Here is a 26,800-nt window from a genome sequence, read left to right as displayed (position 1 = left end):
GCCCCCAGGGGCTCAAAAGAGGTAAAAAATGCTCCAAAATGGCCCAAAATTACACATTACTTTTGATCCATCCATTAGATTTTCTTTTTTTTTTTAAACTTACCCAAAATGTGGAGGCCATTGTTCTTAATATAAATCCAGTATGAGTGACCCTGGCAAAATTCTGGTTCAAGTCCCCGGGGACTTTCAGTGCTAAAAGCACCTCTTTTTTTCATATTTCTTAACAAAAACTTCATATATCTGACTATATAGTGGATTTTCACGGTGGTCTCTTCAAATATACATGTGTTAAGGCCTGAAACTGCACCATTATACATTTACACTGGGATTCGGCGTCCCCAGGGGTTCAAAAGAGGTCAAAAATGCCTCAAAATGACAAAAAATGACACTTTTTGCCCCATAGCGTTTGATCCATCCATTAGATTTTCCTGAAATTTGGCCAAAATGTGGAGGCCATTGTTCTTAATATAAATTCAGTATGGGTGATCGTGGCAAAATTCTGGTTCGCATTCCTCTGGAACTTTTAAGGCTAAAAAAACACATTCCTTTTTGGAGCTCTTTTTTCATATTACTCAAGAACTTGATATGTATGTCTATATAGTAGTTTTCCATGGTTCTGAATTCAAATATAATGTGTGAAACTGCATCATTTGTCCATTTTCACTGGGATTCAGCATTCCAGGAGCTCAAAAGGGGTCAAAAATGCCCCAAAATTGCAAAAACTGACACTTTTTACTCCATAACTTTTTCTCCATCCATTAGATTTTTCTGAAACTTGGCGAAAATATGAAGGCAACGTTGGCTCTTCACACTTCTCACATTCATCATTTCTTCACTATTTTTTGTGGCGTCATCTCGCATGCAGCACAAGAGGAGGACCACACAAGCATGGCTTGTTCTCATTTTAAACCTAAATTCAAGCCATTATTACCACATAAGCAGTAAGGTCAGGCATATAAAATTAACAGTAGTTTTTTTTACATGATAGGAGTGCATCTGAAATGAATGTTTCTGTTTAGAGCACACCTGAACAATGATGCTTGACTTTTCATTTTAAACTTAAATTTAACCCATTATATAAAAATAATGCCTGTTTGAACTGGACTCGTGTCGGTTAAATCTGCGGTACGCATGCTGCCTTTGCGCAATGGCAGCTGCACAAGTAGAAGTAAACCATTGGGGAAAGTGGGGCTTGCTATAAAATTTCCGCGCGGGAACATGTGGACCAGATCTCATCCCAGCTGTGCTATTAAAAAAATGCTCCGCCGAAGTAGCTCCAGTTCTCTCCAAACTTTACAACAAATGCCTTAATGAATCTTGCTTTCCTACCTGCTGGAAAACTGCTTCTGTGGTACCAGTTTTCAATTACCGCCCCATTAGCCTCCTCCCACTTTTTGTGAAAATATTTGTCCATAATTAACCAGGCTTTGGTCCATCACCTTACAGATACTAAACTTCTGACCGACCAACAATATGGATTTAGGCAGGCCCGTTCCACAGCAGACATCCTAACTGTAATCTCTGAACGTATATACCATTCACTGGACAAAGCAGTGGAGGGTAGAGCTCTAGATATATCTAAGGCTTTTGACAGAGTATGGCATGAAGGTCTTCTCAGGAAAATCAGATCATACGGTATCACTGGAAAAATACTTAACATAATTAAATCCTTTTTAGATAAGAGAAAAATCCAGATTGTCCTCGATGGTCGTACATCTAAACAATATGATATAAATACGGGAGTTCCTCAGGGGTCTATCCTTGGACCTCTATTATTCCTAATATTCATAAATGACCTCTCTGACAAAATTGTCTCTGAGATGGGTATATATGCTGATGATACCATGCTCTATAACAGACACGACAGGAAAACAAATGAACACATATCTAAAGAAATGGCAGAAACACTAGAGGATGACCTTCGATCTGTAGTGGAATGGGGACATAAATGGATAGTCACATTCAATGCTGCCAAGACAAAACTTGTTTCCTTCAATAATTACAAACCTTCTCTATCACCAATAGCAATGGCCAAAAATGAATGGTCACATTTAATGCTGCTAAGACTAAACTTGTTTGTTTCCTTCAATAATTACAAGAAACCTTCTCTACCATCAATAGCAATGACCAAAGACTCTTTATCTGAAAGTACATCTTGTAAACTCCTCAGCCTAACGTTTACAGAAACATGAGTTGGAACAATTACATCGAGAGTATTGCCAGGACCGCTGCGAAGAAGGTAGGCTCTCTCTACCGTTCTAGAAAGCTACTAACGCCCAAAAGTATCCTGTACCTCTATAAGGCCACCATTCGCCCATGTATGGAGTATTGTTGTCATATTTGGGCTGGTGCATCTGCTACTAGTCTCTCGCTCCTTGACAAGGTCCAAAAGAGAATTGTCAACCTGATAGGTTCCGAACTGTGATCTAAGCTTCAGCCCCTGTCCCATCGACGAAATATTCCATCGGTGAATGCTCTGACGAACTGCAAGCACTTGTACCCCCTCGACGCAAATACCCCCGACAGACCCGACAAGCAACTAAATCCCATCCTTTCACGGTAGAGATCCCTAGATGTAAGATAGCCTTCTCCTCCAGTAGTTTCTTCTCCAGAACCGCTAGACTTTAGAACTCCCTTCTGGGACCCTGCTTCCCCAACTGTACTGACATGCAGAAGTTCAAGTGTAACGTGAACCGACATCTTGTTGCCCAACTCCCTACATAGTACCCCTGTAGCTTATGTTCCTGATAGTAACCCCCTACATCAAAGTGGCAATGTGTCTTGTTTGGAGTGAAAATGTTACAAAAAAAAAAAAATTATAAAATCAAAAGTAGGTTCTCTACAGTGCAATTTAGATTACAATGTATTCTGGATTAAGTCACTACGAAGACGCATGTGAAGATTCCTTCCAGTGCACCGCAATGGGTTCCCAACTAGAGCAGGTAATCAATCGATTTGATTAAAAAATGGGCAATTTTACCGATTTCGATGGCAATAAAAATATAGGAGTGTGAAACATTTATTGATCATCATTCAATCCCAGGCAACGTCGGGTCTCCCTGCTATATATATATAGGAAAAAAAATTACGCCTAAAGCATAAAAATAACAAACTTAAGAGATATAAGCATATTTAAAAGATAATTAAAATAATATTTTTGCAGCTGAAGTCTTATTATCCTTTATCAAATATAAACATATTGCTGGTTATATTGAACGTATGCTCAACTTTGCCAATTAAAAGGTATTTAAGACATGTCTATAACAGAAATCTAAAAATGAGTTGGTATGCTTATATTTGAATTTAATATAAGAAACATGAAAACAAAAATAAGCAAGAAATAAAAAAAAAATACAAAGCCATTAAGTTCAACTAAGAAATTGTTAAATCTCATCAATAATCAGTACTCATTTATATAATGTTCAATAAAAATTATGTAAAACTCATACATTTGATTATAAAAATCTAATATATAACAGCTATGTCTGTCTGTTTGTCTATCAGTCTGTCTGTTTCCATATTTTCAAACTCTATCGCTTCTGAAACTAAAAGTCGCAGAGCCGCGATAGGAGCCTCAAATGATTGGATTTTTTACGGACTGTTCTTTTAGTCGGTTAAAATAGTTTTCAATGGGCCAATTCGTTACACATTTTGTACATTCATTTTAGTTTATTTTTTAATTTTTAATCAGTCGTTGGAACAGTACCAGCTTTGAATGTTACAGTTTTGATTTCTGTTTCGATTCCAGCTGATGACACCTAAATACTTTTTTTACTTTTGAAATCACAACTCTATAATCATCATATATACAAAATCTGGACAAATTAACATATCATATTTAAGTGTATTTTATGACCGGGCACAGCCGCCCCCCCCCCATCTAGCTAGTTATTAATAAATTATTAATTGATCAATATTAATATAATATAATTAAATTATTAATTGATCAATATTAATGGGAAAAGTAAAGTAAATAAAATGCTTGACCATAGTCACAGGCGACTCAAAGATTGTTTTTTAATTGCTACTAAATCAAGGTGTAGGGGAGGACACCACTATTTTTCCCAAGATTACTCCACTTATCCTTGATCTTTACTATATAATGCTGAGTATTTTAACAAGGGGTATAAAATATAATTTTTTGAGTCTTTGGAATCATTCAATCGAGTATTTTCACTCAAGTAAGTTCTCAAAAGTTAGGGCTCCTTTTAGGGACTAACAATTGAACTCCCCCCAAAAAAGATTATATATATATATATATATATATATATATATATATATATATATTATTCTATATGTAAATACAGTCATATCTTGCTATGATGTGCAGACCCTTTTGATCATAATAGATCTCATCAGGCAAGAAAAATAAATAATTAAAAATGGTTCAAAGTGTATCTCCTCTAAAATTGTAAATGGTTTTGAACCATTTTAATCTGTGAATTTTTTTTTTTTTTTTTTTTTAATTTTTCTTGCCTGACGAGATCTATTATAATCAAAACGGTCTGCACATCGTAGCAAGATATGAATGTATTTACATAAAGAATAATAAAAAAAATATGATTTGCTCTCCTTGATTGAGCACTATCAATGACCTTTGTTAAATTTAATTATTCTTCATTTTTGGATATCTCTCTACCTGGAATAAATATATATCTTCTTTTTTTTTCACTTAAGTAAGTTCTCAGGAGTTAAAGACTCCTTTTAGGGGATAATACTTGAACTCTATGTGAGATACACGGATATTAGAGAGTTCAATAAAAATTCGCTTCTACTCAAATATTCCGTTAATAAAAAAGTGAAAAACATTAATTTTTCTCTCTCCACTTGACCACTTAACTGTGTTCAAGTATATTTTTATTTTGGTCTCTTAGTCTTACAGGATTTCAGGAAAAGAATTCAACTGATCTGATGATGTGTTTTGTTGTTTCTTCAGATTCCTAGTATTTGTTCGTGTATAGTCGTGTTGAGGGCATCATATTTTGTCTTTTAATATTATGTTATTTTAATTATTTGGTCAGGGTTTACTTGTATGGTGAAGTAACCTCATGCCAGGTTGTCATGACAACCCCTTTTATAGAGAGACTGGAGACGCAGGGTGTCTAATAAATAATTTAAACTCTCCCTCCTATATATAAATATATGTATGTATATGTATATATATAACGGAAATGGAAAAAAAGGTTAAATAATATATATTTATATATATATATATATATATTATTTAACCTTTTTTTCCATTTCCGTTATATATATATATATATATATATATATATATATATATATATATACGTATAAAACGGTTAAGTTTAAAATAATATATGCATAGTTGCCTGTCTAGCCGCACTGATGAGCTGTGAAACAGCAAAAGAGTATTGTATGTGGATGACTATATATATATAACGCGGAAATGGAATGGTTAAGGTTAAAATAATCTATAATATAAAGCTGAACATCTGTGTGTGTGTGTGTGTGTGTGTGTGTGTGTGTGTGTGTGTGTGTGTGTGTGTGTGTGTGTGTCTGGTCACGAATAGGCTGCTATATGGTTGACTATTATAGAAAACTGATCACATATGATGATAGAAGATGTATCGAGACACAGGAATGGGTATGTTTGATCTGGCAGAACAGTGGTTCATTAAAATTGTGCAGTCTGCGTTCGCGCCTGGTCCACAAAGTATGGAAATAAAAAAATTTTTAAATAAAAAAAACACGTTTACACGCACCCAATTCAACCCTGTTCTCCGCAGAAGCTGAATCTTCACCCTCGTGACCCGTTTTTAAAAAAAAAAAGAAGTCTTCTTTTGCTGAAAGTTAATTTTCGCTCTTCATTTAGAATTCCGTTTTCGAAAATAAGGATTGTTGCCTGATGAGGTCTCTAGTTATTAAATATTAGTAGACCGAAACATACTCATGACTGTGTAGCAACGAACTACTGCTTATGTAAAGACAAATTTAAAATATATATATATATATATATATATATATATAACGGAAATGGAAAAAAAGGTTAAAATAATTAACCAATGAAGAGCAAAAAAAAAAAAAAATAAATTGTTCAGATTAATTTATCCCTGACGATGAATCTGGAAGGACTGGAAAGTACTCAGACAGGATAAATATGGTTATTATATCAGCCAGTTCCCGCCAGAAGTGAAGACTGTTATTCAGAAGTTGAAAAGGATCGAAAATAGAATTAATAGACAAAAAACGTTTATTTTATTTAATGAAATATAGCATAGAGAAAAAAATGCTGCCTAAATATACATATATATATATATATATATATATATATATATATATATATATATATATATATACTAGCAAAAGTACCCGTCGTTGACTGGGTTCAAAAACAGCCTACAGAAAATGGACTCTGATTTATTAAAGTATGATAGGTTATGAAAAGGAAGGGTTGTAAATTTGAGTTGAATTTGGGGGTATCAAAACCAAAGTAAAATATGATGAAAGTAAAAATAAAATAGATAAACCCCATAATTTATTATACCATACCTATTCACACTGAAACACTTATCACAATATTCTGTGGATCTATATTAAAAAACCTTGTTAAACTTTGTGACATATTTCCATTCTATGGAGGTCAGGCGCGAACGAACACCCCATAATTTTATTATACCATATTTCTTCAAACTGAAACATAATTATCAAAGTATACTTACGCAGATAGATATGAAAAGTCTTTATTAAAATTTGTGCCTATTTCCATTCTATGGAGGCCAGGCGCGAACGCAGACCCCACAATTTTATTATACCATCCTTATTTAAGTTAAAACATACTTATCAAAATATTCTTATGTACATCTATATCAAAAACACTTGTAAACATTTTTTTTTTTAATTTTTTATTTCCATACTTTGTGGACCAGGCGTGAACGCAGACCCCCCAATTTTAATGAACCACCGTTCTGCCAGATCAAACATACCCATTCCTGTGTCTCGATACATCTTCTATCATTATATGTAATCACTTTTTTAAAATAGTCAACCATATAGGAGCCTATTCGTGACCAGACACACACACACACACACACACACACACGCACATGCACACAGACATATTATAGATATCAGGGTTCTACGGACAAAGTTTTCTTTAGTTGACCTTTGACAACTAAATATTTTCATTTACCAGCCAAATAGAAAAGTTACTAGCCAAACCTACATGATTTTTAGAATATGACATCTTAGTTCTGTGACGAGTATGTACATCATAAAGATTTTTTTTTAATAAATCTAACTCTAAATATATAACAAATTTTATGTTGATATTTGTAGGTATAAAAATTCTAATTTCTTCAGATGTTTTTTAAACAGCCTTCGTTAAAAAAAAGAAAGAGTACATTGTTCTATAAAACTTTCATTGTTTAAATAATTTAATTTTGTTTTATTTAAAAAAAAAAAAAAAGTTGAAAAGATGTTTACACTCAGTAATGAGCTTTGGAAGGTTATCAGTGAAAGAAATACAATCGCCAAAAGATAAGCGTTTCATTATTTCTAATCACCATTTTGAAAAATCACTTGTAAATATGACTGTTTCACTCGCAATGTAGAGCCGTGTGTGTGTATATATATATATATATATATATATATATATATATATATATATATATGAGCAAATAGTTAATAAAACGTTTTATATATATATATATATATAGAGAGAGAGAGAGAAGAAAGGAAGGAAAGAATATCGATAAGATATATACGCGTGTTTGTGATAATGATTGTTAAAACTATTTTTGAATATTTCTTTGTAGGTCCAGCATGTGTCCAAGTTGTTTTACCAAATATCCTCCATGTATTGTGAGTGGCCGTACAATTCTTGACTACCACTATTGGATCTGCAACCATTGCAAGCATGGCGCTTATGAGTCAGAGATTTTGCAGCGGCAGACGTGTCCCCTCTGTCACTCACCATTTTGAATCTTGGAATTTCACAGCAGCTGCATAAAGTGACCTTTGCCCCCACTCTTCCCTAAAAAAAAAACTCTGAAATCCTACATTCCGTCCATTACACCTCACAAATATCAAACCTGAGTGTCTTATCTGTCCCACTCCAACAGTCATTCATTCGATAACAACTATTTATTCATTTTTCAGAATTTGGAGATGATAGTTTAATCTCACAATGTTTCAGCCAATGTAATCTCCGACCGTCTTATGGTGTGTCTTGTTAAGTTGTTGAACTCAGGAGTCTTTATGTTAAACTCTGGAATCTATGTAATTTTGAATGGAGTCTTTTATTTAATCTACAGAGGTAGCTTGTTCACATTCTGTCAGCCATGAATTGTAATTGTACTATTAGGATTGTCTACACTCAATATCGAACCTTCAACCTCCAGAAGACTGTCATTTAAAACTGATTATTACTTAGCACTCTATCCATTATGCCATGGGTCCTAGTAGAATCTTTATTTAAGACTTCATCTCAATCATGGAACAAGAGCAAGCTAAACTCAGGTTTCTGTTCGAAAATCTGTTCAGCATTCGGTGTTAAACAGAAAGACTTCCAAGTTTGATAAGCTGCATCTAAAGAAGGTCAGAGGTTACATTGGTGAAAACATTGTGCGAACAACATCCAAGATGATCCAAATAATACAAACTATTTATTCTTTAAAAGCAAATGTATAAAAAAATTCAAGCATAAATAAATCTTATCACAGCATAAATACTGTTCGTTTGTTGCTCTTCTTTTGGTCTTGAAAGACAATGGATACCCTCTGCAAGTGTATTTGCATGGGGATTCTATCATGAAGAAAGGTTGCATGGTCTCCAACTTCTCCTTGCGTAAACTAGTATTGCGTAAGTCCATTTTTCATTTATTTCTTTCAGAGACAATACACATCCCTGCTAGATGCTAGAGAGATGCACAAACTACTAAACATAGCATCAGCATATACACTTTGCTAAATGATTACATGTTCATGATTCATGCATGCATTTTCTCACTAACAAAACAGGTACGCTAATATACACATTTAACATGCTTATCTCATTTCTACACACACTCACATGACAACAGTTCAAATGAAGATTTCTTCTTATATACAAAACAATATTGTTCACCTAGAACACTTTCAACCCTACCAGATCTGAGCTACTGAACCTAATTTGCCCCTGTGCCTTGCCTCCTGGGCAAAATTGTGAAAAAAATTTAAACGGGTTAGTAATTTTTTGCCTTCCATCTACCGCCAGTATTCAGCCTTTGTGTACCAGTCCGCCTAACAGGTGGAGCCCTCGTTGGTGCACAGGCCCACTTGCTTCTTCATTGATATATTCATCATCACTAGCGTTACTTGATTGAGAAACATACTCCTGATCAAATTCGCCTTCGTCTAAATCAGAATTTAACACTTTAATAAAACACTTGTTGCACCGCGAAACTCCTTGATCTCACTCCTTTACCTGTCAAAGTGCTTGGTTCGTAGCTCGCTTCATGGCTACTTTAGTCAACAAAACAACTCACAACTCCGCCAAAACAAAGGAAGCCATTTGCAGAACGTTAGACTTGCGATAAATCTAAATTGAAGCTAAGCAACGATTGGGTAGCTATTTTTAGCTCCCTGACAACACAAAAACACGTGGTTGGAAAAATACAGGCGTAGCAGTAACTCGGTATATAGCATTTTCGGAAATTACCAGTATATCAGTAACTAGGTCTGGTAGGATTAAGACACTGAGCTTTCAATTTTGACCAATCCTTCATTTTTTATTGTTTTCACAACTTTTCAATAAACAATGATTATTGTTTAATGGATAGACACTTTTTATTTTTATATTATAAACGGCAATCAAGCGGATGGCACCACTCACGCTTCCCGACAAAGAAGTTCAAGATGCAGACAGACATCTGCAGGCAAAGTGATGTCTTCTGGAAGAGGTAGGGCATCATCCTCCTGGATTTCTTGTTGAAAGGTTCACAAAACTGAAGATCCAAATTGCCCGTGTAAGGCGCAAGAGAAGAGTAACATTCCATTTGCCACACTACAATGCTACATCACACACAAGTTTGAAGATCACGGAATGTGTGACAAAGTTTGGCTAAACAGAACTGTCTCATCCACCATATAGTCCAAACCTGGCACCGTCAAACTTCCACTTGTTCAGACCTCTAAAGGACGCATTATATGGGCAGCATTTCCCTGACAATAACATTGTAATTGCAGCCATGAAAAAATGCTGACTTTTATGACTGATGCATCAAGGCTCTTACAAAAGTTCATTGAGAATGATGGTGACTATGTAGAAAAATAAATTTTGGAGGACAAAAAATCACTTGCTTTAATCGTACGACTTTCCTCTTTGTAAGTCTTCAGCTTTTTTAGTCAAAAAATAGGAGGCATTACTTTTGGAGCGACCCTCATATAATCAAAATATATTTTTTCTGGATGGTTTAAAAAATGTTTTAAAAGTTTACCAAAAAAAATAGTCTTTACTTTGAAATGTTTATTTTTAAGATTGTACCCATTTACTATGCCTCCCCACGGGACAGAGTTAGACACCAGGGTCGTTTTTTAACGTGGAGAAAAGGTACAAAAATAAAAAATTGTCTTAGTCGTGAAGGACTGATCCTCCACCGAAAGAGAATAAGAAATGGAAATGCAGCATCTGAAGAACAGATACTACACTTTGATCTTGACTGCTCCATTTTTTATTGATATTGCTAATCATATGCCTTTTTCAACAACATCACACTCCCAAAATCTTGACCCCCCCCCACTGCTGTTGTTTTTTCCTTAATAAAAAATGCATATGTATATGCAAATTATCTTTCTATATCCCTTTCTCACAACTAGTTAAATACCAGCATCTGAATTTTAACCGAAAACTATGTAAATTCTATCAATCAACATCCCGACATTGTTTAATTATGTTTGTTATTAGCATCTCTGCAGTAATAGGTCTGTTGCTAAATAAATACAGCAAGCTTTGACCAGAAAAGTGGATCCAGCCGGAGAGTCTCCTGACTCCACCCACCCTCAACAGCATGGCTAGTCATCAAGCCGGAAACAGAACACTATCACAGAAGCATAGATGCATGTGCAGCAGCAGTGGCATCTCATATATGCAAATGACCAAGCCGTGGTGGGAGGTAATGTCACGGGAGAGGAAGAAGAGAAGAAAAAGAAAATCAGAGAAAAAAGGCACCATGTGGCGAACAATTGGCAAGTGCATGCCAGCGTAAGATGGACGCATGACATGTGGGTGACCAGAGGATTTGGGAGCATAAGTCAGTGTGAGAGGACCTTTTAAGACAAGATCCAATCCGAACTTTGAAGAAAAAGTGGTTAGATAACTGTGTGTTGTATAGCGAGCTGCAGACGTAACAGCGGAAAGAAAGAGAGATTTGGAACTATGTGGGTGGAAACAGCAAGGAAAAACATGGCAGCGAGAGAGATTTGAAAACCTTATGTGGCTGCGAAGTGAAGATACTTGTAAAACCAAGATATGGGTGTATTTTGGAAAGTACTGTGAATAAATGTTCAGACAAGAACTTCCACAGGAAGTAACGATAAAACAATGACAGGCTTGCAATGTCCCTTCTGTGGGAGGTTACAAGGAAGAGAAAAGGGCATCCCTCACTAGGCTACAAAGTCTATTTTGTACTCTGTCAAGGCAGGATAGGCTGTTTTTAGCAGCTCCTGCCCACATATGCCATCCTTGAACGTACTTGGCTTTTATATAGAGAATTGCATCAGCAGTGTGATATCTACTGGAGTGGTAGAAGGATCCCACCGTTTTTCCAGCGACCTTGGCAACAGATTTGATGTATGTGTTCCATTTCAGATCAGGAGTAAAGGTCAATCCCAGAAGCTTATCAAAACATGGAGCCTGGTTCCATTTTCCGTGGATGGGTTTGTTTTTTTTTATTTTTTTTACACGGTGGTCACCACTTATCAAGGCCCGAAAGCTACTCAGGGATAAGGGATAAGCGTATACAAATAGTGTAGATTTTCCTTAGACTTGGTAGTTCGTTAAACTTTTTATCTGTTTTACACTTTTTCATTATTTTGTTGTGCAAAATTTTAGGAAGATTTGTCCTAAGAGATCTTTTCATTAACTATTCGGCCGGTGATGGTGATTTATCTTTTAATGGAGTGGTTCTTGCTGCTAACATTGCTAAAAATGTAATGTACTTTCAATAACCCTTATCTCTGAGTGGCTTCCGGGCCTTGATAAGTGGTGATCACTGTGTAAAAAAAAAAAAAAAAAAAATGGATCCTGGTTGCTTTTGAAATACTTGTCTAGTATCCTTTTTATTGTTTCTGTGTTTCTTTCTACCTGTCCATTTGCTTGTGGGAAATTTGGACTAGTTGTAATATGCTTGAATTTCCATTCCATAGCAAATTGTTTGAATTCCAATGATCTGTATTCTGGTCCACTATTTGTGGAATACTAAACTTGGTGAAAATGTTTTTTTTTTAATTTTATTAATCGCAGTTAACTATCACAGTTGTCTAGTTTATGGATATTGAGATATCTTGTTGTATAGTGTATGATTACCACATATGCCTTATCATATAGATAAAAAATATCTGTCACAACTTTTGTCCATAGCATTACAAGTATTTCGTAGTGTATTAACGATTCTGATAGTTGCTGGTTTCTATGGTTTAAATAATATGTGCATGTGCTTACCATATCTTTTATTCAATTGTTTATATTATATAACTTCCTTTGCCCTTGCAATGCACTTTTCTATCCTTAGATGTCCAGTATGGATCTTTTGCAGGCCCTCTTTTCTTAAAGAGTTTGGGACCACTATTCATGAGCTTTTTAATACTCGTCCCTTCACAATCAGTAGCTCATCTTTGTTTTCTGGCCAGGTTGATTTTGTATATTTCATCAGCATTTGTAGCGTTGGATCTTTTCCAGTGTTGCATGTCTACGGATGTCGATATTAGCCCCACAAACTCAAAAAAAAATAAAAATATGTGTGTAAAATGGAGCTGAACAATCAAACAAAGATGACTGAGGCGGATGAAATAAATTTAATACAAAATTTATTTTTTCAAAATCGTAAATAAGTGAAAAGAGAAGAAAGTTTCTTCTTAATAGAGTCTTTTTTTTTTCTTTTTTTTTTTTTAATTTCATTTTCACCTGAAACAAGGCACATTGCCACTTTGGTGTAGGGAGCTATTATCAGGGGCAGCACTACTGCGGTACTATGTTGGGATTTGGGCAGCAAGATGTCGGTTCACATTAGTCTTGAACTTCTGCATGTCAGTACAGTTAGGGAAGCAGGGACCTGGAATGAAATTCCAGAGTCTAGCGGTTCTGGGGAAGAAACTACTGGAGTAGAAAGATCTTTTACATCTAGGGATCTCTACTGAGTGAGGGTGGGATTTAGCTGCCTGTCGGGTTTGTCGAGGGTGTCTACGTCGTGGGGGCACAAGTATCTGCAGTTCGTCAGAGCATTCACCATTAAAATACTTGTAGAACAGGCAGAGGGATGCAACGTTTCGTTGATGGGACAGAGGCTGAAGCTTAGATGCCAGTTCAGGGCCTATCAGATTGGCAACTCTCTTTTGAACCTTGTCTAGGAGCGAGAGACTAGCAGCAGATGCACCAGCCCAAATGTGACAACAATACTCCATACATGGGCGAATGGTGGCCTTATAGAGATAAAGGATACTTTCAGGTGTCAGTAGTTTTCTAGCACGGTAAAGAGAGCCTACCTTTTTCGCAGTGGCCCTGGCAATGTTTTCAATATAATTGTTCCAACTCATGTTTCCTGTGAACGTTAGGCCAAGCAGTTTGAAAGATGTACTCTCAGACAGGGAGTCACTGGCCATTGCTATAGGTGGCAGAGAAGGTTTCTTGTAATTATTGAAGGAAACCAGTTTAGTCTTGGCAGCATTGAATGTGACCATTCATTTTTGTCCCCATTCCACTACACATTGGAGGTCATCCTCTAGTGTTTTTGCCATTTCTTTAGTTATGTGTTCATTTGTTTTCCTGTCATGCCTGTTATAGAGTGTGGTGTCATCAGCATATATACCCATCTCAGAGGCAGTTTTGTCGGGGAGCTCATTAATAAATATTAGGAACAATAGAGATCCAAGGATAGACCCCTGAGGAACTCCCGCATTTATATCACACTGTTTTGATATATGACCGTTGAGGACAACCTGGATTTTTCTCTTATCTAAGAAGGATTTGATTATGTTAAGTATTCTACCAGTGATACCGTATGATTTAATTTTCCTGGGGAGACCCTCATGCCATACCCTGTCAAAAGCCTTAGATATATCTAGAGCTACTGCTCTATCCTCCCCCGCTTTGTCCAGTGAATGGTATATACGTTCAGAGATTACAGTTAGGATGTCTGCTGTGGAACGGGCTTGTCTAAATCCATATTGCTTGTCAGTCAGAAGTTTAGCATCTGTAATGTGCCGGACTAGAGCATGGTTAATTATGGTCTCAAATATTTTGGCGAAAAGTGTAAGGAGGCTAATGGGGCGATAATTTGATGGGTCAGTTCATTCGCCAGAATTCTTGAAAACTGGTATCACAGAAGCAGTTTTCCAACAGCCCGGAAAGCATGATTCATTAAGGCATTTGTTGTAGAGTTTGGAGAGAACTGGAGCTACTTTGGCTGAGCACTTTTTTAATAGCACAGCTGGGATGAGATCAGGTCCACATGCTTTTGAAGTGTCAAGGTTTTTTATGATAGCGTGTACCTGAGCAGGGGTGATTTTTAGATCGTCTAGCATGGCGTCTGTCCGCAAAGGAAAGTCAGGCAGGGGGTGGTTGGAAGGGTCCAGTGTGGAGTTTGAGGCAAACTGGCTGACAAGCATATTAGCCTTGTCGGTTGCTGAGCAAACAACCTCGTGATTGTTGGTTTGTGGGGGAATTGTTGATTGCCCATTATTTACTACACTGTTGTAGATTTTCCAGAAGTCACAATTTCCTAATTTTTGTGCTTCGATGCATTTTTTAGTGCTTTCAGTAAATTCTCTCTGAGCTGTCGCTATTTCTTTCTAAACGTTACTTCTAGCTTCTATATACTTCTGTTTGTTTGAACTGGACTTATGTCTGTTAAATCTGTGGTATGCATGCTGTCTTTGAGCAATGGCAGTTGCACAAGTCGAAGTAAACCATTGGGGAGAGTGGGGCTTGCTATAAAATTTCCGCATTGGAACATGTGCTTCAATTGCTGTTTTGAACCATTCAGTGGTCTCATTTGCGCACTGTTCAGCAGGAAGAGAAAAAATATTTCCCCATGGGGCATCTCTGATAAGATCTCTGATGTCTTCCCAGTCAGCCTTTTTATAATATCTCATTGTTTTGAGCACTGGCTCTTCAGTTTTGGGTCTAGAATTTAGGGCGATTTCTACCATTATCACTGCATATTCAGTGTTCCTGCGACTGAGATAATGAAATGAAATGAAGCAGAAAAGTAAAAGTTCTTTTTTTAGGAATAATTAACCAACATAAAAGTCCATCGCTTACTTTAGCAGAAAGATAGAAAAGGGTAAAAAGTCCATTTCCATGGAAAATTAATTATCGGTTGCTCATGCATTTAACATCCTGTGGACAGAGTCGATGATGATGTCTACGGCATGCTGGCTGGGGGTTCACTGACTGGTTTTGGCACAAAATGCCATTTTTATACATTTTCAACCGACTTCACAAACAAGAAAAATTGTTGGAAAAAAAATACTTTTGAAATTTGTTTTCTTCGTAATCCGATTGGATGAAAAAAAAAACATCTTTGTGACGTAGAATGCTCTGCAAGATATTCGTGTGAAAAGGCAGGATTTCGTTTATGTACACAGAATTTGTGTGGATGCAGAAAGGCGTTGTGTGCGCAGCTGAAATAAACTTTAAATAGTCGCATGCACACAACTGGGCCTTACAGTTGGGGCAGCGCGCCATTATTCTATTTCAGTAGTCTTGCCGTGCCGGTGGCGAGGCTACGATACCAGTTTCTTTTCGGTATATGTTGAGTTTTTGATTGTTCATTGGATACTGTTTTAAAATTATATGAATATATCTATACATCTTTGTGTCTGTATCTCTTGTGTAGCATCCTTTAGATATGCATGCGATAATGCATCTGCAACCCGACTGATTTACTTCAAATTAATTTTTCTTTCAGTTATATTGAATTCATTAATTCGGACTTCAGGGTCTTTTTTGTAATTTTCCTGAAGAAATTAATTTTTCCTTTCTATTGTTACAGTTTATGATGCTTTATTTTCATAAAAAAAAAGCAAAAATAAATACTACTGAAACCTTAACTTTTGTAAAAGTGTTTTTTGTTTAAACAAAATAATATATTTTCACTAAGATTCAAATAAAAATAATAGGGTTCATTATAGGCACCGCCAAAACTGGGGAGGGGGGGCAGGTAAGTACTTTTTGACGGACCGTCTTTTTAAAAATCTACCAAAAATCAGATAATTATCCGATCAATACGAAATTTTCAGCGATTATTAAGAGAAAAATGAACTTTATAACAGTGTACTTATTTTTCATAAACGATATTTATATATATATTTTTCTTTGCTTACAACCCCCCCTTGTTTTGAGGGGGTACAAATATGCTTAAAATAATCATCTGAAACTGAACACAACATATTGTGTTGTTGTAAGGGACAGAATTATTATAGATTAAAAAAAAGAAAAAAAAATTGTTTGCATACCTTATTTTGACGTCTGAATATCAGAACTTCGATTGTGTTTAATTATCCCGCTTTTGAGTTTTGAAAGGTGAAATTCGGTGAATATGTTAAGTAAAATAATTAATTATTTAAGTTAAGCAAAAAAAAAAAAAATTTTAATATTTATACGAAAAAAGCCATTTTAAAATCTTTGATAAATAAATTAACAATTTTTTTTTAGCGAGCCAAATAATGCATGACCATTATTAAACAGGGCATGCTTTGAAGAATCGATACAAAAAAAACAAAAAAAATTGATAAATATTGTGCCCTTTGTGTTAAAAATAGCATCATTTTTTCGATCCCGTTTGGAAACGTTTGCCGCCTTTCGACTACGGTGGACCCAAACGCGCTGAAATAATTTTTTTTTATTCTGCTTTAAATTGCCCCCCCCTCCCGATTTTGGAGAGCCTGGCCCCCACACACATACACATTAAAAACCAAACTCATACAAATGGTCACCCATCTGGTACTGGCCAGCCTCAGCGTTAATAATACATTGAAATTTTCGTCACTGAAAAATAAGTTTTTTTTAGCCTGTTTGGTCTTCCATAGTTTGCTTTTTATCAACTACAAGCGTAAACATTGTCGATCTAGACTCTAGATCGATGCGAAGTAACTGGTTGCCTATATGAATGTGGAATTATTTGAAATCCAGGTACTTATAATATTTTTGCAATTCTCATGGAAAATCATCCTAAATCTTAGTTAGACAACAAATAAATAAATTAATTATTTCAAAAACCTTTTTTTTTAAATATTTATATCAATTGTTAACTTTTTGGGAAATTTTAACATGTAAAATTTAATTAAAAATAGTAGAAAAAGTTTTACATTATTCTGTTTTCTATATGATAAAATTCAGGGTTTTATCTTTCTGGAAAAAAAAAGTTACTCAGAAATAATGGATTTTAATAAATGTAATTTCGTTTTAAAAAACAACAACTTGATTTTTCGTCCATGTTTGGCGGTGCCTAGTTCATTATATTCCGTGATCATTATTTGATAAAAACTGAAAATTTTATTAAAATTGGTTAATTTCCTGATTTTTGGTGAATTTTTAAGTAAAGGGAGGGGTCAAAATGTTTATACATTTTGAGCATCGGCATTCATTTTGCACGTACCTAACAATTACGTACGTAATATTGATTTTGCTTAAAAGACACATTAAAAAATCGATCTGTCGACTCTTTCATAGAGTTATATCTTAACAAGCATCGTACTGTTGTTTTTGCTAAAAAACAACATATGGCACTTCTGCATGTCAATGACATGAGGCGCCCGAGATGAGTTATGAGTTCTTTGAGCGTTCTCTATTGGCTGTTCTGTGAGCCTCAAATATCAACGTTTCGAAGAATGCAAAAATATATAATAATGAACAAGAAAATACATGAAAATCAAAACATTTATTGTATAAAAAATGTATCAAAATATAATTTTAAAGTTTGAATAGTATTTCTTTTCATAACTGAAAATAAAAAATAAATATGCAAAAAACATGAAAAATTTATATTGTTTTTAGAATTATTTGTTTTTTAGTATAAAAATGTATCAAAATATAATTTTAGTTTGTCAATGTAGCAAGATATAATTTTAAAAACTTTAAACATTTATAGCGGTTTAAGACTATATTTTTTGTACAGAAAGATTGTTTGTTTTTGTTTTTTGTTTTTTCACAGTACAAAATAAAAATATGTTCTCGTCTGACAAACGTCCTCTATCGACCGTTCTTGAAACTAAAATGCATACATTCGCCTCATGACACTGACATGCAGAAGTGCCGGTGCCGGTGCCGGACTGCCGGACATATATATATTTTTTTTAATCGATGTTGACTCGATCTTAACAAGCACCCATTTTGGCGCTTCTACAGAATTGGGACGAGATTTTCGTGTTGGGGCGCGCGCTGTCGTTTATGTTATCGTGCGCTCGCGCGTAGCGTAAATGAAAGCTGTAAAATGGCGGGAAGTAGTTCGTGGGTTCAGGGGGTTAATACCATGCAAACGGTAAATTTGCACCGGGTTTGATTATCAGATTCGTTATCAGCGACCTCAATTAACCCTAAAAAAATAAAAAAAATTAGAGAGGTCGGTGTTCTGTTGTAACGTATCCCTATATTTACCCTTTTTTTTTTTTTATCGACGTTAATTTAGGATATTGCCATATATAAGCATTTCCTTGTTTTGTAGTCCGCAAATTGTCCATGCACCATTATTGCACCAACATTGACGAATAACGATGTACACCGGCGGAAGTAGCCACAGCAGCGTACTGCATTGTGGATAATAAGATTATTTTTGTATCCGGTATGAAAACATATCAACAATACCTGAATAAATTGGGCCGAGGCCAATCTGTTAAGATACACAAATGCAACAAAAAACAAAACAAAAGAATTAACCAAAACATTTTTTGAAATATTTAATTATAAAATCACATTTATTTCATATGTAAATATTTCAACAGCAAAAAGTATGTAAAAATGTAAGTATAATCATCCAACCTTTGGTTTTTGCCGTTAATTGCTAATTTTTTACACTTTAATCAATTAAATCCAATCCGTTTTGGGTACTTCTACAGTTTATCGCCGAAATTTTTTTCGCGCACCTGTCATTAAAATCCGAGGGAAAAATCAGTATTTTAAACTATGGCCGAACATAAAAAGTAAATAACAAATAAATAAAAGTAGATATTAATTACTTTCGGGAAGAACTATGAAAAGAAGTAAATAAAGTGAAAGTGAACATATATCCGTAATTGTTTAATTGGAAATGTTTCGATTTAATGAATGGAAACGGGAAAGTTTTTCATGAAACGTATATACTTTTTTTTTTTTTTTATTAAAAACAGACAATGAAAATGACATATTCATAATTGTTTAAACTGGGCGAGCCGCGAGCGCCATTTGAAAACCAAAATGTTTACTGTATTTTGGTTGAAAAGCAAACACAATGTTTTATTGTCATAAAAAAAAAAATAAAAACTATTTTTGTTATCTTATGGGTTGGAAAACAAATAATGTTTTATTGTCATAAAAAAAGTAGAAAATATTTTTATCTCGAACTTTTCAGCTTTAAAGCAAATTAGTTCTGATTTTATAGGTACGGGCAAAATGAATGCCGATGCTCAAAATGTATAAACATTTTGACCCATCCCTTTACTTAAAAATTCACCAAAAATCAGGAAATTAACCAATTTTTATGAAATTTTCAGTATTTATCAAATAATGATCACAGAATATAATGAACTAATTATTTTTATTTAAATCTTAGTGGAAATATATTATTTTGTTTAAACAAAAATACCTTTACTAAAGTTATGGTTTCAGTAGTAAATAAAAAAAACGCAAGAATTTATTTTTGCTTTTTTTTTATATAAATAAAGCATCGTAATTTGTAACAATAAAATAAAATAAGATAATTTTTACAGGAACATTATGAAAAAAAAAACAAATAAACTACATCCGTATTAATGAATTCGATATAGGGAGAAATCAGTATTTTAAACTATGACCGAAGCATGAAATAAATAACAAAAAAATTAAACTAGATAATGATTTTTCAAAGTTGCCTTAATTTAAAAAATGTTTCATTAAAATTATTTATTTGTTCAAAAAAAATAATAATTTTATAAAAATCCAATGTTGCTTTCATTACAAAATTGTTTTATTAAAATGATATTTTCTTATGCAGACTTTTCAATAAATGGTTTTTACAATTATATTTTGATAAATATCACTTTTACAATTGATTTTTTTTCAAACACTCTAATCAATGCACCTTGTAGACAGTTCTAGTACACATGTTGGGAGCCTTAAACCTATTTTATTTCTAGTGTAAATATACCTATTTTGTACTAATTATTACTATTTATATTACTGTATTTATATGTGCATTATTGGCACTGTTTACTTATTGTATATATTATCTATTTATAATCAATGGTTCTCATATCACGTTAAATTTTATACTAGGTCTACTTAGTAATTGATTGTGGCCCATCATATGCTGCTTCTTTCAGTCGTCTTACTCTCTACTGTTCTTCTCTGTAAATAATTTTTACTTCGTCTCATAATGGTAGATGGTTTCCTTTTTTTTCCAGAAAGAGAAATAATTGATTTCTTAGTTAATTATTTTAATCTTTTATTAGTTAACTTTCTAACTGAAGTGAGTGAGATGCAGACAGAGACTTGATAGTAACATTTTGTACTTTAATTATCAAAGTTTTTTTTTACATTATTGGCAATATCTCCTTTGCATGGCTTTCATGTAGAGACTGATTTTAAAACCTTTGTTTCTGTCCGCGTGAAAAAAAAATGTAACGTCATTTGTTATCTCCCTCTGTGTGGTTTATATTGTTTAGTATCCAGTTAGTTTAGTATGTTTACATGTAAGCCATCTTTGATTCAGTCCTATAAATAATTTTGTTTTGCAGATCTGAGTTATTATCATGCACTCGGTTTGACCCTTGTCAAAATTCATACTAGCTAACTTAATTGCCAGGGTCACTAATAAGTAATAATCAGCAAATATATCTATTTTGATTTCCTCAACAAATTTTTAATAAATTTTGAACTCGGTGAAAACAGTAAATACATTTAACGATAAACTTAGAAAATAATTTACTTTTTACTTCATCTACATTTTTTACTTATGTTAACAATAATCCATGCCTCAGGCCAGTTATTCCCTCTAAAATATACAAGATTTATAGACACTCTCCACTTTGATTTATTATAATTTTTCCTATATATAGATAGTCATCTTCATGCTATTTATTATATTAATATTTGCCTTTATGTAAGCAATCACCTTAGATAAGGTATAATCACGTTCTCACTGAAGTTAAGCAACATTGAATCTCGTCAGTACTAAATGAGTGACCATTTGGGACTTCCAGGTGCTGTATGTACTCTCTGCTTATCTAAGCACTGCTTCCAGTCATCCTGGACTTCTCCTTGCTACTAGACTCAAACAGTGCCAATTAAGGAGAGGTGTGGTACAGATTGCGCAACTCTTGCTTCACAATTACTCGTGCAGCTGTTATGTATTTATAATTTTTTCTATATATTTATTATTATTTAATTTATTCACCGTTATGCATAAGGAGACAACATTCAGTTGAATGGCATTTTAAATATTGTCAAATATATATATTGTTTATTGGTTTGATGTTATCAAATAGCTCATGACTTTTAAAGACACTGCATATATATTATTACATAAGTAGTTTTTTTTATTGTAAAGTACAAATTGTAATCTAAGATTTGATATTGCTTTATTTACAGGTAACACAGATATCCTTGTGGAATGGATCAACATTTTCATTGATTTTTCATTTGCAAATATACATGCTGAAAGGATGTATTGTGATTCTGATGTTATTTAATTATCATTTTTAACTAAAGAAAAATAATTCTACTAAAGTGTGACAACAAGCATTTACTATGCAAACATACTGATGAAAAACGTTTGTATTTTTGGATGCAAATCATGAAAACGTACGTTGGAGAGAAACCTTATTCTTGTGAAGTATGTGGCAAGACATTTTCTACTAAAGCTCATCTAAAAGTCCATATGCGAACACATACTGGTGAGAAACCATATTCTTGTGAAATCTGTGGCAAAGCATTTGCACTAAAAGCTCATGTGAAGCTACATATGCGAACACACACTGGAGAGAAACCATATATTTGTAAAGAGTGTAGCTCAGCATTTTCAAGTAGTACCCAGCTGAAAATACACAGAGCAGCACACACTGGAGAAACACCTTATTCATGTAAAGTGTGTGGCGCATCATTTGTACATAAATATACTTTTAGAAGACACATGCAAAAGCACACAGGCGAGAAACCTTATTCTTGTGGAATGTGTTCGTTGGCATTTTCAAATAGTACACAATTAAAAAGACATATGCCAAGTCATACTGGAGAGAAGGCATTTTCTTGTAGAGTGTGTGACTCAGCATTTTTAAGATCTAATCAGTTAAAAAGACACATGGCAACACATACTGGATATAAACCATATTCATGTGAAGTGTGTGGCATAGCTTTTGCAGAGAACTCGAATTTAACTAAACATATTCGAACACATACTGGAGAGAAACCATTTTCTTGTAAAGTTTGTCTTTTAGCGTTTTCAAGTAATGGCGGTCTGAAAGCACATATACGAACACATACTGGAGAGAAACCATATTCCTGTGGAACATGTGAATCGTCATTTGCAAACGTTCGCAATCTAAAACGACATCTTCGAGCTCACAGTGGAGAGAAACCTTTCACATGTGAAGTATGCAGCCGATCTTTTGCCGAAAGTTCGTACTTAAAACGACATATGCACACACACACTGGCCATAAACCTTTTTCTTGTGTTGTGTGCGGTTGGGCGTTTATAAGCAATGAGAATTTAAAAACGCACATACAAACCCATACTGGAGAGAAACCTTACTCTTGTGATGAATGTCATTTGTCATTTTCAAGAAATTATTATTTAAAAAGACATAAGCGAGCTCACATGCGAAAGAAAGATCTTTTTTGTCACGTATGTGATTTGGCATTTTCAATTAAGCGTGATTTAAGCAAACACTTGAAAACACATGTTGGGGTCAAACTGTTTACTTGTGAAGAGTGCGGTTCAACGTTTTTACATAAACCTAATTTAAAAAGGCATATGAGAATACACACTGGAGAAAAACCCTATTCATGTGAAATATGTGGCGCAGCATTTGGTCAACAGCATAACCTTAAAATGCATATGCTAACACACACTGATGAAAAACCTTATTCATGCAAAGTCTGTAGTTCAAAATTTTCATGTAGTGCTTATTTAAAGCGACATATGCAAACACACACGTTAGAAAAAACAGTACGATAAAATAACTGGAAATGTCCTCTCAATTATTAAATCCTTTCTCTCTGATAGGATTATAATAGTAGTTGTTGATTAGCAGAAATCAGTAACTCAGTATTAACACTGGTGTCCCTCAAGGTTTTATTCTTGGCCCAACTCTTTCCCAAATTGTATTCTTTGGTCATTTGTTGACATTTATGATTATGACACCACACTGTTCTGCTGGCCTGCTTCTTGGTTGAATACAACATGGTAGCTATCAACTCCAGTGTAAACAAGTTCTTGTTGAGCCATCCACATAATCAAATTCTACCCCATGTACACCATTAATGATTACTACACTGCTAGCTTACATTTATTAACCCTTATCCTTGAGTGGCCTTTAGGGCCTGATAAGTGGTGACTCCCGAATAAAATAACTTTAGTAGAGGTTAATGTTCCCAATGATGCTTGCTCAAACAGAGTTGAGAGGGAAAAGATAACAAAATACTAAAGCTTTATGTATGATGAGCGGGGGTACCCGGAATTGCCCAGGTGTTTGGAGGTGTGTGTGTGTAAGTGGAGGGGGTAAAGTAAAGAATAAGCGAAGATATAACTCTGTTTAAGTATTCCTTAGAAAGATTTACATTATTTCCATTAACTGGACTTATGAAAAAGAATTTCAAAAACTATCTGATGAATATACTCAGTGAACCAAGTACAAGAGATACAAATAATTGCATTTAAAGATGATTGTTCTCATAACATTATGGACTAGTGCATCAACCACTAGTGTGTTTTTACTGAACAGAATCCAATAAAGTGTTTCTAATCTAATAGGTGTTGCACTGTCAAACAAGCTCCAACCTCTGTTCCATCACTGCATGTTCCATCTTGGTAATGTGGCATAACTGTGCTTGTTTAACACATACTTTAATGGAATGTGTTTTGATGATCTCATAACATTGTTACCCTCTTGATGTAAATATTTCCTGAGTAATTCTACAAACAGCATTTTAGAGGTTCTTCTACTTTAATAGCTTTTTTCTATTAGGTGCTAGCTTTTGTAATTTCTTCCTTTTTCCTATTTCCTAATTGCAGAAATTAAATATAATGTGAATAGTTAGAATAAGGTTAAAAAAAATGTTTTCCAAAGAAAATTGAAAAATAGAAAAGGAAAAAACATGAATCCATTGCACTTGATTATCAGCTTAAAGCGTTTCATGAAGTGAGGAACAAACTTTACTATCACATCCCATTTTGGTGGCTTAACAGGGCTTTACATTGCGGATGAAGCAGTCGCATTTGCAAGTGATTTTTCAAAGTCGCTACTAGAAATAATGAAACACTTATCGTTTAGAGATTGTATTTCTTTCACTGACAATCTTCTAAAGCTCACTACTAAGCAAAAAATATCTTTTCAACTTTTTTTAATAAAACGAATAAAGTTAAATTATTTAAACAATAAAAGTTTAATAGAGCAATACTCTTTTTATCATTTTAAAAAAGCTGTTTAAAAAACATCTGAAGAATTTAGAATATTTATACCTTCAAGCATCAACATAAAATTTGTTGTATATTTAGAATTACACTTATTTTTTTTAAAATATGAACAAAGCTTTATCATAATCATCAGAGAACAAAGATGTCATATTCCAAAAATCATATTGGTTTGACTAGTAATTCTTCTATTATAAACGAAATTCTTCTATATATAAACGAAAATAATTAGTTGTCAAAGGTCAACTAAAGATAAATTTGCCCTGCTTAATTTTCTATGATGGATGCATCTGGATCTGCAGTTGGGTTTATTTTTTGTCACAGCAACAGATGCAAATATTGTCATATTTTTGTCACAGCTTGACACCCACCAAAAGTCAGGAATTTGTCATTCATACAAATGCCTTATTCTCTAAGCTGGACTTCCTAGTTCTCTAGCGATGTGTGACATACCTTCGATTCTGAAGACACTACTGCACACTATCTCGTCTTCCCATCAGCATATTTTTTACTGGAGCATATTAACCTCTGTCAAGTAGCTTTGGACCAGTGATCTTTGGAGGATTTGTCAAATCTACAATTTGTTAATTGCAATTTCTAAGACATCCTCATCTATGGTAGATGAAGAATCTAATGTAAAACATCTCTAAATTCACAGGGAAGAGTTTTTCTTTCTGGTTTACAACGGACTTTCTGCTTTGGTGAAGCTCATTTTAGCAAGATTTTTTCTGGACAAAGAAGATGTGAAATCAGCACAGACATGCTCCACAAAAATGTGATGCAAATTCAACCACATACACATTGATTTGGTTAGACTTACTGATCTGTATTCATCATTTTAGAAGCCATCCTACTGAATGAAATTTCTGCTGAAAGGTAGTGCATGCCCTAATACTGGGTTGGATTTCACATTATGGCGTTTTCATAGAAGTAACATTGAATGGAATATGTTGTTCTTCGAACTGCTATATGGTACCCCACTTGCATTACCAGGTCATATATTCACTCCTTCAGATTCACTAGTAGTTGATTTAACATATTTAGATATTAGTTCAACAGTTTTCCACCCATGAACACTCGGCATAAATACATCAATCTAGGTTTATATATTTATAAGAAATATCTCCACTTTATTCCAGTCCATAATTTGTATTCAATAATCAATTAAGTTTTTTAATCTGGATGTTAGAGGAATAAAATAGACTTCCTCAGAAACTATTTTTAGACAGTAACATACAACAACCCCATGTTCTACATATATTTTCTGAACAAAGTGATACAGGGCATGTGCACAACTTTGTATATCTTAGCAGGTACAATTTTTGAAAATAACTTTTTTTAGGATAACCGTACATATGTTAGTTTTGAAATAACATTGTTATTCTTTAGCAAAAGAACATTTTTCACTTCTAAACAAAAGAACATTTTACAACATAATAAATAATATCTTATCAGGTAGAATTTCTGAAATAACTCTTTCTATAGTATAACCCTACATGTGTTAGTTCGATAGTGAAATTGATGCTATCGAACCAACAAAGTTTGAATACAAATGTTTGTATGAACTGACACCATGATCTTGTTTCCAGGAAACTCTCTGGTTGCTGTCTGTAATTCGCAAATGGCTGAAGTATTTCTGTAAGCTGATTGCTCCTTGTGAAGCCAAATTATATCACAGATTAAATCTGAAGATAAAACAAATGTCAGTATTTATGACTACTATGACAGAAAGTGGTTTGATAGTCAACAGAAACAGAGTAATGTTTTTGTGTGTACTCATCA

The 26,800-nt window shown here is 34.1% G+C and overlaps 2 protein-coding genes across 2 annotated transcripts in view; both read left to right on the top strand.

The window, feature by feature from the left end:
• LOC145269281 (WD repeat-containing protein 35-like) overlaps positions 1 to 8,690 on the top strand; it is a 143,094-nt gene extending 134,404 nt beyond the window's left edge. The window contains exon 32 of the mRNA XM_080124963.1: positions 7,779 to 8,690. Within this exon, the coding sequence (XP_079981089.1) occupies positions 7,779 to 7,944 (166 nt within the window). The 3' untranslated portion in view covers positions 7,945 to 8,690. The remainder of the gene's footprint in view (positions 1 to 7,778) is intronic.
• Positions 8,691 to 19,001: 10,311 nt separating this feature from the next.
• LOC145269280 (uncharacterized) lies at positions 19,002 to 24,150 on the top strand. Its single transcript, XM_080124962.1, has 2 exons — positions 19,002 to 19,175; positions 21,979 to 24,150. Exon 2 carries the CDS (start codon positions 22,175 to 22,177, stop codon positions 23,561 to 23,563), a length of 1,389 nt encoding a protein of 462 aa, XP_079981088.1. The 5' UTR covers positions 19,002 to 19,175; positions 21,979 to 22,174; the 3' UTR covers positions 23,564 to 24,150.
• Positions 24,151 to 26,800: the final 2,650 nt, after the last annotated feature.

This window comes from Euprymna scolopes, chromosome 45, assembly GCF_053919585.1.
Source record: "Euprymna scolopes isolate OS-2025 chromosome 45, ASM5391958v1, whole genome shotgun sequence".
Classification (NCBI taxonomy): domain Eukaryota; kingdom Metazoa; phylum Mollusca; class Cephalopoda; order Sepiida; family Sepiolidae; genus Euprymna; species Euprymna scolopes.
This window is presented reverse-complemented; position numbering and strand designations above follow the sequence as displayed.